At 40.5% G+C, this 12,764-nt stretch overlaps 1 protein-coding gene across 3 annotated transcripts in view; it reads right to left on the bottom strand.

Moving 5' to 3' along the window:
- The window catches only part of LOC134600914 (solute carrier family 23 member 2-like), a 137,619-nt gene that overhangs the window by 91,131 nt on the left and 33,724 nt on the right, over nt 1-12,764 (bottom strand). Inside the window, exon 1 of one of the 3 annotated variants that reach the window (XM_063445296.1) lies at nt 9,908-10,079. The exons of 1 other annotated variant lie outside the window; for it this stretch is intronic. In XM_063445296.1, the coding sequence (XP_063301366.1) occupies nt 9,908-9,949 (42 nt within the window). In that variant the 5' untranslated portion in view covers nt 9,950-10,079. Of the gene's footprint in view, nt 1-3,196; nt 3,257-9,907; nt 10,080-12,764 lie in introns of those variants that run through there. One more of the 3 variants, XM_063445297.1, reaches the window with a different exon arrangement.

The raw sequence follows: 12,764 nt of genomic DNA on the forward strand, positions 1-12,764 counted from the left end.
CATAGGATAGGAGGCAGGCAAATAGAATGAGATATGAGATAGGAGGCAGGCATATAGAAAGGGGGTTTGTGAGTGGAGGATTTAAAATAAGGGGCGTGGCCTAAGGAATCTTCATATAAATAACGGACATTTTAAGTTGGGATCCATTTTAAATTCTTACCTTCTTGTAGCTGTCCCACCCACCCCCCATGTTGGATTGGAATTTTCAGTGGAATGTTTGGTTTGCCCTTTCGTTTGGTCATGGCGGCGGGGGATGGATAGGATAATTGGGAGGTAGGTCGGCTTTGGAAGAGGGGATAGTTTAGGAGGAATACTTATGTTTGGATTTGGTTTGGTAAGTTCAAGCTCGTCAGTAGCTCTGAACCTGGGAGTGTAGGGGTGTCTTGGTATGCCCCTACCGTTGGAAATGGATGCCCTTGGTGGCTGTGATAACGGTTTATGTTATATGGATGTATTACTGTTAATTTTGATTGGGTCATGTCATATTAAATGTTTGTTGACAATGACCTTATTAAGTTAATTTGTATCTTAATAAAGCCGTGGAATAATTTTGCCAAAAAATGATTGTGTTTGTACTTATTTAATGAAGTTATTTGGGTAACATCAGGAATATGCCATGAGGGACGACGATGTGCATGTCGTGCAAACTCCCATAAAGAGGTGGAAACATGAAAACTTTATTAGGAAAAATGGAGATGAGCTGGGTATATCCATATAAAACTTTAGAACCCTACAGTCTGAATGCAGAATTTGACTTGTATAACATCCTATATTTAATTTTACCTAATGTCAAACAAAAATATTCCACCTAGACTTGTATAGTTTATTTTTTATAATACCCAGATTTTGTGGATAATTTCTAGGCTCTGTGAATACAGAAAACCAACATAGGGTAATTAGTTTTAACACTAAGTAATGTAAGTGAGAGACTTAGAAAAACTCACAATCTTTAGAGCATTTCTGAGTTTGCTCTAAACTATGAAGGCAGGGTACATCAATCAGACGCGCAGGCATCTGCACTCGGAGGGGGAAGTTGACTTATCTATAGTAACAGGAGGTGAGCCGGAAATTTGGCTCACCTCCTGTTACTATAGAGAAGTCAACTTCCCCCTCCTAGCAGTATTTTACTTTCATTTTATCTGGTTACCTGGTTCGCTCCGCGGGGTATTGCGGGCGCCTCCTGGGGGGACCGAGTGCAGATGCCTGCGCGTCTGATTGATGTACCCTGCCTTCATAGTTTAGACTGAGCAAACTCAGAAATGCTCTAAAGATTGTGAGTTTTTCTAAGTCTCTCACTTACATTACTTAGTGTTAAAACGCATTACCCTATGTTGGTTTTCTGTATTTACAGAGCCTAGAGATTATCTACAAAATCTGGGTATTATACAAACATTGCTCAATCACCTTTCCTTCCATTTTCTTGTGTATATGTAAGTGTTACAGAGTGACTGTACACTTAGGTGTTTTTGCTGCATGCTACAATATTTCTGTTAAATAGCGCCACCCTTTTCCTTTTTTGTGTAGTTTATTTTTTACATGCCTAATTACTAGATTTAAATATTTTTTAACAATGTATTATATATTTTGTATGTATCCTCACTATATGTATTTATCCATTTGTAAAGCATATATTTTAATTTAGAAATGTATAAATCATATATTTATATTACACACAACAATAATATTTTATTCAATGTCACTAATACTAGTACCATTTCTTAGTCATATTTTCCCTCTTATACACTTACCCATTCAATTTGTATTTTTAATACCAGTAATGTGGAATCACTATATATATTTTCACTCCTGGTAAAGTTGTTTAACACCATCATATATTTCATTCCCAAGTGTATTTTATGCCCTCTCTCCCTCCTATGCATCTATTATTCTTCATTTAGAAGCCTATTTATGCAAGTGCAGTATGTATTTTGGATCTATTATTAGGTTTGCCTTAGTTTCACCCTAAACTCTCTAGTATTGCCCACATCCATAATGGCTGTGGCTCACTTCCAGTACTGCCTGATCTATTAATTTAAGCACTGCTCAGATATGAGCATATTTATTATAAAAAAAAAACAATCCCTGCCCACTCAGATGCTGACCCTTTTCTACCTCTTATTGCTAGATTACCAAAACTAGCAGTTTTACAGCTATAATAACTCCCATATTGCAATTACCCATATCCAAAATGGCCGATTCACCACTTCCTGTGGAAGGATTTTTTGACCTCCAAAACATACTACTACTACTACTACTACTACTGTTCCATTATCATATTAACAAATCAAATGTATCCACTACGAATTATATTAAGAATGTTTTTTCACAATCAAATATTATACATAACATGTGACCAGAAGAGGTCAAAGGTCAGAGGATGTATTTTTGGCGCCAAAATAGCCATTTTTAATTGCCCTTACCCCTATATGCCAGATAAATCTGTTTACACTTGAAAAGGCCTTTATTGGGGAAACATGTTGTGTAATATTGTAACATTTATGTCTTATGTCTTTTAAGCATAAAAGTATTTTTGGTTTTAATTCACTTTCTTGTAATAGACCATTTATTACACTTTTTATGCAATTTTAAATTTTATTTGTTACTGGCACACCTTCAGATCTGGACAACTATTTACCAACATATCCCTGATGGGGATTATACCACCCATGTGCTGATATTTGAGCGACCTAAGGCTCTATCAAATGTAAATAGAATACATTTTTGTACTGCATCACATATTTATGTTTACAGTGAGCACTATTGTATATTTTCTCTTTCTTTCATATATGTACCTGCATATCGAGATATTCAGATCATAAGTTATATCCACCAATGGAGATTGTACCATTGCAAGCAATCTTAATTAGAGCTAGTTTAAGCTCCATAACATGTGAGTGCTACCTCATACCACTGTTGTGAGTCCTATTTTCCTGCCAAACAGTCTGCACTATTATTTGTCACTTTGTGTGTCCCTACATATATTTGCAAGCACCAACATTCCCCAAGAATCCAGAAACAGCTGGGATTGCAATATTTGGACTGTGATTATTTGGACTTTAAAAAAAAAAAAAAATATTATTATATTATTTTACACCTTTTGGCGCAACCTGTTTTCTTGTATTTTATTATACAACATATGGCTATTACTATTCATCCAGAATCTCCAAGAGGAAACATTGTTTCCCATTCCTTTTACCTCAAAGGCTGTGTGATTGGTTTCCAGGTAAGCAACAGTTATCAAAGTGTCAGTCTATTCATAGGGGAGTCTGTTCCTTGAAAGACAGACAGAAAATACAGGATGGATAAAGTGCTACAAATCTGTAATAAGGCCAGCACAAACTGAAAAAAACATTTGTCCCTTCTATATCCCAAAGAGAAATCCCAATAGCAAATCAAATAAAACCAGGTAATACACTGTGATATCATTAACATACATGCAAATATTCCATGATAATAAATGTCCAAATCATCACAGAGTTATCTTGATCCTTATTTGATTTTGAAATCCGAAGGAATGATATGAAATACAAGCAAACAGAGACGACAAAAATCCTCTGTATGGATGAAATCACAGAAAAAGACAGATCCAACAAATAAGCACTCACATGTAATAGAGCTTCATACAAGCTTTTGTTATATTAAAATGGGGCAGTACAATTCCTACCTATTGTTGTAACCAGAGGCATAACTAGAAACCATGGGGCCCTGGTGGGAAAATTACCGCCCAGCCCCTCGATGTCTCATTATTTCCCCCAAGCCCCTCCACATGTATCATTCCTCTTCAATAGTCTTTCTACCTCCCACCAGTCTTGCCCATTCATGTGTCTCATTTGCTCCCCCTGGCCCCTCCATATGTCTCATCCCCCTAAAGCACCTCCATGTGTCTCATTCCCCCAAGCACCTCCATGTGTCTCATTCCCCCAAGCACCTCCATGTGTCTCATTCCCCCAAGCACCTCCATGTGTCTCATTCCCCCAAGCACCTCCATGTGTCTTTCTCCCCCCACCACTGTTGACTATCCATGTGTCTCATTTGCTCCCCCCAGCCTTTCCATGTGTCTCACACCCCTCCCCCCAAAGCCCCTCCATGTGTCTCATTCTACCCCCACCAATCTTGCCCCTCAATATGTCTCCCTCCCTGCTTTCCCTCTGTTTCTCTTTCCCACTTACCATGCAGCCCCTCCATTTCTCTAATTCCCCTTCATTCCCCTGCAGCCACTCCATTTCTATCCCCCCTTCCCTACAACTCCTACCTTTCTCTCTCCTCACCCCTGCAGCCCCTCCATTTCTCTCTACTCCACCCTTTCCCTGCCCCACTACAGCCCCTATACACCATTTCCCCCTACAATTACAACCACTGTTTCCCCACCACAGTCCCTATCTACAGCACCACTGCCCCTATCCCTCACTAGAACCTCTATACCTACCTTTTCCCCTTCCGCTACAGCCTCTGTACCGCACCAGAGCCAGGGTCGGACTGCGGATACAAAGCAGCCCTCGAAATCTATGCTAGTCCCATAAGTCATTGCGCCATATATTTTCGCATGTAATATGTAAGGCTATGCCTTGCCACCCCAGATGATTGAGTTATATATATTGCTTTTTCTGATATAAAATATTGGTCCTTTCAGAGTAAAATGTTTAATTATACAGTAAGCATACTTACATGCAGACACAGACAAGCTCATTGATACACAGCCTCATAGACAAACAATCTCACGGATATACATAAGCTCATTGACATAAAAATACAAGCTCACTCACTAGGGGGCACACACACACACACACACACACACGCAAGCAAGCCCACTCATTAGCAGGCGCGCACACACACACAGCCTAATGTAGTGGTTCCGGTGTCTATAGCCTGTCCCTGCAGGCTTTTCTATGTAAAAACTGACTTTTCAGAGAAAAGGCAGTGTTTACATTGCTTCCTAGTGACAGACACTCACTAGAGGTGCTTCCTGTGTCAGTGCGGTTTGCTTGAGATCATCAAGCTTGATGACCTCAGCCATAGAGGTAGGACCAGTTGAGGGGTGACCAGCACGATGTGGAAAAAAAAGGGGGGGTAAAAACACTATTTTTAAAAACACACACACATCCCATGACACAGACAGAAACACACACACCCCATGACACAGACAGAAACACACACACGACACAGACAGAAACACACCATGACACAGACAGAAATACACACACACAATGACACAGACACACACCATGACACAGACAGAAACACACACACACCATGACACAGACAGAAACACACACACCCACACACCATGACACAGACAGAAACACACACACACACACACCATGACACAGACAGAAACACACACACACAATGACACAGACACACACCATGACAGATAGAAACACACACCATGACACAGACAGAAACACACACCCACACACACAATGACACAGACAGAAACACACACACACACTGACACAGACAGAAACACACACACACAATGACACAGACAGAAACACACACACACCATGACACAGACAGAAACACACACACACCATGACACAGACAGAAACACACACACAATGACACAGACAGAAACACACACACAATGACACAGACAGAAACACACACACACAATGACACAGACAGAAACACACACACACAATGACACAGACAGAAACACACACACAATGACACAGACAGAAACACACACACACACACACACACACACACACAATGACACAGACACACACCATGACAGATAGAAACACACACCATGACAGATAGAAACACACACCATGACACAGACAGAAACACACACCATGACACAGACAGAAACACACACACCATGACACAGACAGAAACACACACACCATGGCACAGACAGAAACACACACACCATGGCACAGACAGAAACACACACACCATGGCACAGACAGAAACACACACACCATGACACAGACAGAAACACACACACCATGACACAGACAGAAACACACACACCATGACACAGACAGAAACACACACACCATGACACAGACAGAAACACACACACCATGACACAGACAGAAACACACACACCATGACACAGACAGAAACACACACCATGACACAGACAGAAACACACACACCATGACACAGACAGAAACACACACACCATGACACAGACAGAAACACACACACCATGACAGACAGAAACACACACACCATGACAGACAGAAACACACACACCATGACAGACAGAAACACACACACCATGACAGACACACACACACACACCATGACACAGACACACACACACCCACACCATGACAGACAGACACACACACACCCACACCATGACAGACAGACACACACACACCCACACCATGACACAGACAGACAGACACACACACACCATGACAGACAGAAACACACACACACACAATGACACAGACACACACCATGACACAGACAGAAACACACACAATGACACAGACACACACACACACCATGACACAGACAGACACCATGACACAGACAGAAATACACACACACACACACACACAATGACACAGACAAGAAGAAAAGCCATTGGCCAAAGGCAACCAGCCTGTAAGTGTGTCTGGGGAATCATAAAAGGGGGTAACCCTTACATACGTGTAGAAAGAAAAAGAGAAAAGGAAAATCCAAAGAGTAATGGAGAAACTCCACACCCTTATGTAGGATAAACCTATCAAGGAAACCCCGTCCTAGATGTAATGCTAAAACTTAACCTTTAATGATAATGGCATAAAACAATGTAAACACAAAATGAAAAAAAATATTAAACAAAAAATGGAAAATAGGAGTGCTACCAAAAAAAATGTGTGGATATGGACAGTGAAAATAGTAAAGAAAAAGCATAAACTTTCCAATAGAACCACCTATATACAGAGATCAAAACGTCACAGCTGGTGACTAGATGGGGAGGGGAAAGAGGAAACAGCCTGGGTAATCCTCTAGGTCACTGAGAACAAATCCTAGGCTATCAGCCTAGAGGTAACAGAATATCTGGTGCATAGGGCAACAAAGTTGCACTTGTAACTGAATGCACTCCAATACTAGGATGATTAATCAAGCGACCCCCCCAGAAGTATAGATGGAGGAGACCACCCACATAGAAATATATCTGTTCAGAACCAAACTCGGCTAAATCTATCGCCCAGATTACTAAATGAATCAAAAATCCCCTCCTAATAAACCACCAGAGTCCCAGAGCTAGTATAGAAAACTAGACTGACTAAGATCTCCATGAGTGGAGCAGCACCTAGCTAAACTTCCTAACGCGCGTTTCAGCGCTTAATTGCGCCTTCGTCAGAGGTAAATTGTATGTCTAACCCCTAGCCGGCTCTTTTATATGTGACGAGCCGGCAGAATTAAGTGGGAGTGGCGGACCCGTGCGCGCCGAAAAACGGCGTTCAAAGTAGTACCGCCCCCCTGGATGAGTCACTCAATGATTGACAGGGCATGTAAATTCATCCCTAGTGTTTCATCACCTAAACGCTCAACTGGAAATGAGCTAAGTGTCATGGAAATCAATTAAAAAGATCTCCTTGCACATCAATAACCTCAAAAGGAATGACTGTAGCTAAATGGATCAAAGTCCATTAATAAATCATGTCTCATGCTGACAAAGTTATGATGTGATATTCATTGAACTGAAAAAAATAAATAAACATAGCCTATTTACTTGTGAGTCTTAAAGTGACAGCATCTTTGTCTCACATCCAATAAAGGTTTCTGACTGAATGTATGTGTTCCATGATTAGTCTCTTAAAGGGGCGAATAGTTTTCCCCACATACCTAAGTCCACAGGTACAGGTCAGCAAGTAAATGATGCCCTTCGTGTTGCAGTTAAAGAAGTGTGTAACATGACGTACTGAGTTATCAATCAGGTTTGGAAGGACTTTTGAGTCTTTCATTATATATTGGCAGGCCACACACCTGCCACATTGGTAGGTGCCCTGTACTGAGAGCCAATTTGTGGTGGCACATTTGGAGGACAGATGGCTGGAAACGAGAACCTCTTTTACATTTTTGCCTCTTCTTGCAGTAAGAGAGACAAAAGGAGTCACAACTCCCTTAAGTTGGGGATCTTGGGAGATCAGTGGCCAGAACCTGCCTAGTATTCGTTTAGATTGATCCCAACCAGAATCAAACGTTGCTATGCAGCGTATAGGTTCCTGTTTGGTAGGTATCGCCATATCTTTAAGGAAAAGAGGTTCTCGTTTCCAGCCATCTAGTAGCGTGCAAGGGCGGGGGAGCAGAGCCAGAAGAGCCAGCTCCCCTGCGGCCGCCAGAAGAGCCAGCTCCCCCTGCCGCCCCAGGTTAGCCAGGTGTCTCCCCAGCCCCAGGTGCCGACGTCCCACGGGAAATTTCACAGTATACCAGTACAGTAAAATGTGTTTTTTAAAATATAGTGGCAGGAATACAAGTTTGTATTTGTGACACTATAGGGTTTCTTCAAAACTTGATATTTGGATTTTAAATTACTGTATACTTTGGACAGTGTTCTCTAACTCCACAATTTAAAAAAAAAAAAAAAAAACATTTCACTCTAAAACGGGGTGGAGAACCACTATTTAGTAGATATACCCACAACAAAAACATGCATGCATTTTTTGCAGTATGTTCTCATTGGAGGCTTATCTAAAAAAAAAAAAAAAAAAAAAAAAAAAAAAAAGCTTGTAAAAAGATCTCTCTCTGATTCTCACCCACACACTGAGGGGGACAAGGGATGAAGCAGCCGCCCATAGAGAGGACTAAGTATAATGAAATAACATGAACACTCACAGGCTCACTGTCACAATACTTGCTACATATGTATGCACATTGGTAATATAGGGCCCCATCAGGACCCCCTTGATGGCAGTTATGGGTGAGGGCAGATGTTATAGCCAAGAGGAATAAAATCTCCACGGCTGTCTGACAGCCAGGGAATGGTTTCATAATTGAGTTATAAAAGTGCTGATTTCGCATATAAATCATTTGGTTTATCAAATGTAATTAAAATGGTAAGTGCTATATGGGTGTGAAGTGGTCCTTTTTCAGCTTTTAAGAGAACCCTGCTTTATCACAGGTGAGCTTGTCAGTGATTCAACATTTGTGCATCTCAAGAGACAGCCTCAAACGCAATTTAAAGTCACTAATGAGCATGTTTCTGAGAAACATTAACAGGGTAATTCACTTAAGAAGCAAATACAAGCCAGCTAACGAAACCTCAATTAAAACAACCCAATTAGCATATGTACTAAAAGGCAAATTTGATTGAAATTCAGTTCTCTCATCTGAAGACGCACATAACATTTTATTCCACCAGGTGCCTGGCCATTATAAACCTGCAAATGTAGTCCACTCAATTTATATAAACGTGTACTGAATTTGCAATTAGATAGTGGCCAAATATGGTGTTCAATTATTATATAGATACATATTAGCTTCCAGATTTTAGTGCATTTGCAGCCGTTCCACATAATCTTGCAATTAATGACCTGACTAACCATGATGTCCAAATGCCCCCAGAGGGCATTCAGGTTTTAAATTAAAATCCATCACTTAGAGGAACATTATAGCATTAGGAATACAAACCTATATACCCAACACAATAGTGTCCTGATACCTATTTAGATCACTGCCCTCCTATTGATATGAAGTACTCTGCATTTAGTGCTCCTTTAATAATACAGGTATATTTACATACAGAAGCAGATTTCTGATCTATTAAATGAAGATTAGAAAATAAAATTATGATCACATCTGCATTTTCAAAAGTAGTTTAAAATTCTGCATTTACTTTTAGCCCCTTCAGGAACACAACTAGGCAAATCCCATGTACTTACAACAGGGGCAGATTACTGTTCTCAAAGAAGGGGCACTAATAACCTCAAATATAAAAATAAAAAACACTCACCTCAAATGTTGGATTATCTTGTCCACCAATCTCCTGGATCATGTCTGCAGGTGTAAAAGCAGATAGTCCAAAAAAGCCCACACAAATCACACTTCAAAAAAATCTGCAAAACTCTTGTAATAACTCAGCAGCAAGTGCATGAAAGTACAAGATGAGACTTATTCCCAGCCAGTCCCAGAGCTCACATGAGTGTGAGTGCCAAAAAAAATATCCACACTTTTGCTTTGAAATTATTAATTCCTGCTTACTCCAAAGGATTTCCCAACCCAAGCCAAGTCAATAAGTAACAGACATAAGACAATATTTAGTTGGATATCTTCCTCTTAGGCTTGAACTGTGCAATGTTTTGCTTATTGTGAGTACAAGAAGTCTGAATGAATTCATTGTTTGGAGAGGTGGTTGGTATGTACACTTTGTGGTGTTTGTTCACTAAACAGCGTACTGTAGTAAACTGAAAATCATATTCAAAGTCAAGGAAAAAAATAGCCAAGCTATGACTATGGGTGAGTTGGAGAACTTTATCACTTTAGATTTAATGGCTTTAAATGTGGCAATTATCATTGCATTACAATTTGATATTTAGTGAATAAGTCCCTAGGATTTTTTTTTTTTTCATTTTATAAAGCCTATTTAAATGTCTTAGTAGAAGAGGCTTATTGCAACGTTGACACCCATGTTGTTCAACAAGATGTTTCTTGTTCTGTCTGGTAATTATAACAACAATAGACAGGCGGATGCACAGATTTTGCTTTTGAGATCAGATGTTTGATTGTAGCAAGCCAATTTTTTTTGTACAATTGTACATTTCATTTGGGAAGTACATGCCTCCGTAGACACAGGTGGCATTGTATTTTTCAAGGTCTACAAGGGACAAGTGGTGGACACTGTTGACAAAAACATACCAATACATGTGTTATAAGCTGACCAGTTATGCAAATTCCTAGAAACGTGACTCAATTCCTTTTCGTCTAGTTTTCTACACTCCAGCAGTCCACACAAATCCCATTGTATTAAACTTTAGCCCCTAATTATAGTTTTCTCACTCATCTGCATGCTTTCTTCAATACTGTTTATATGCTCTCTTATGATACTTCTATTCTTCTTACACCTCTCAGGTCACCTACACTAGTGGACTTGTGGCTTCGTTTGTACCTAGTGTACCTCTGTTGCCCCAATGTTCTCTAATGCTGTGTGTTAACCAGAACACTCTTGGGTGTCCTCTTAAGATACTTAAAGGGACACTATAGGTCAGGAATACAAATGTGTATTCCTGACCATATAGTGTTCAAAACACTATTTAGCCTACTTACCTCTCCCCTCCCCCCCCCCGTTGCCCCTCCTAAATAGGTGCACCTTATTTCCAGCGCCGCCCCTGATCCGCCTCCTTGGCTGACAATCAGAATTGATGATCTCAGCCAATCCAATGCTTTCCTTTTTAACATTGCAGGACTAAGGGGAACAGCTACAGTGCACCCAGACCACTTCAATGAGATTAAGTGGTCTGGGTGACCCTTTAACCCCTTAATGCCGTTACGGTGTTCTATACCGTCCCCATTATAATGGGCTTTAAAGCCGTTGCGGTAGCATACAATGACGTAACGGCTTAAGCCCCCAGGAGCTCCGCGGTACTAACCTCCACCGCAATCCTCTTCGGGAGGACTGCCTGACAGCCCAGGCAGCCCTCCCCGGCAAATCTGGTCCCCTATATATATATATATATATATATATATATATATATATGAAATACCTCATTGGAAGTGCACTCACAGGACTCGATACTGTTGCCAAAAATTTGCCATTTTTCAAGCTTCAAAAGTTGATTACATAGTGTTGACGTTTCAGTCCACTAGGGACTTTTTTCAAGACAATCTAACAATGGGACTCATTGCACTTAAATAAACATTGTGAACTGTTGATTGGAGGGTAAAGGAACACTAATGAGGTTCAATTACATCACGTGCATCGTGAGTATAACATATGGTACCAATTACTAAAGTGTTTAACTAATTATATATACAGTATTCAATAAAACCATTGAACATGAACTCAACTATATACATATATACAAAACATGACAAAATGTTTTCCCCAAGCAGAGAATACATACTGGACCACAGCGATCGGTATACAATCAAAGTGGTATCACATACTAACCGAGATACAGAGTTTCACTCTTAGAGACAGCTGTTAATTCCTACTACCCCAGGTCCAAGCATGTATCAGCATGGGGGAAATCTACACATAAAAGCAGTATAAACTCTGATATTTAACCACAAAATGCATTAAGTACATTCTCACTGTAGGATAACAACAAGGTTCAGTCTCGTATTTGCAGGAACTCCTATCAGACATAACTAGTCAATTATAGAAATAGGTTTGAATCTTAACTCGATTATACAACTCATTCGTAAAAAGCCAAACGATAAGAGCAGTATAAACTATAATATATGGCCACAAGGTGCACTAAATTATCAACAAAATCTTACTGCAAAATAGCAACAAAATAAAGTAAAGTATTTACAAACGCTCATATCAGACATTACTAGTCGATTATGGAACTGGATTTGGATCTTAACTTAAAGGGAAACTCCAGTGCCAGAAAAACGATCCGTTTTTCTGGCACTGGAGGGTCCCTCTCCCTCCCACCCACCAATCCCCGGTTACTGAAGGGGTGAAAACCCCTTCAGTCCCTTACCTGGGACAGCGGAGATGTCCCTCACCGCTGTCTCCGCCTCCGCGACGCTCCTCCCAGTGATTGCGTCGCCCGGTGGGCGAGACTGATCTCGCCCACCGGCCAAGGAGACCTAATGCGCATGCGCGGAAATGCCGCGCATGCACATTACGTCTCCCCATAGGA

The sequence above is a fragment of the Pelobates fuscus genome, chromosome 3 (genome assembly GCF_036172605.1).
Source record: "Pelobates fuscus isolate aPelFus1 chromosome 3, aPelFus1.pri, whole genome shotgun sequence".
NCBI lineage: Eukaryota > Metazoa > Chordata > Amphibia > Anura > Pelobatidae > Pelobates > Pelobates fuscus.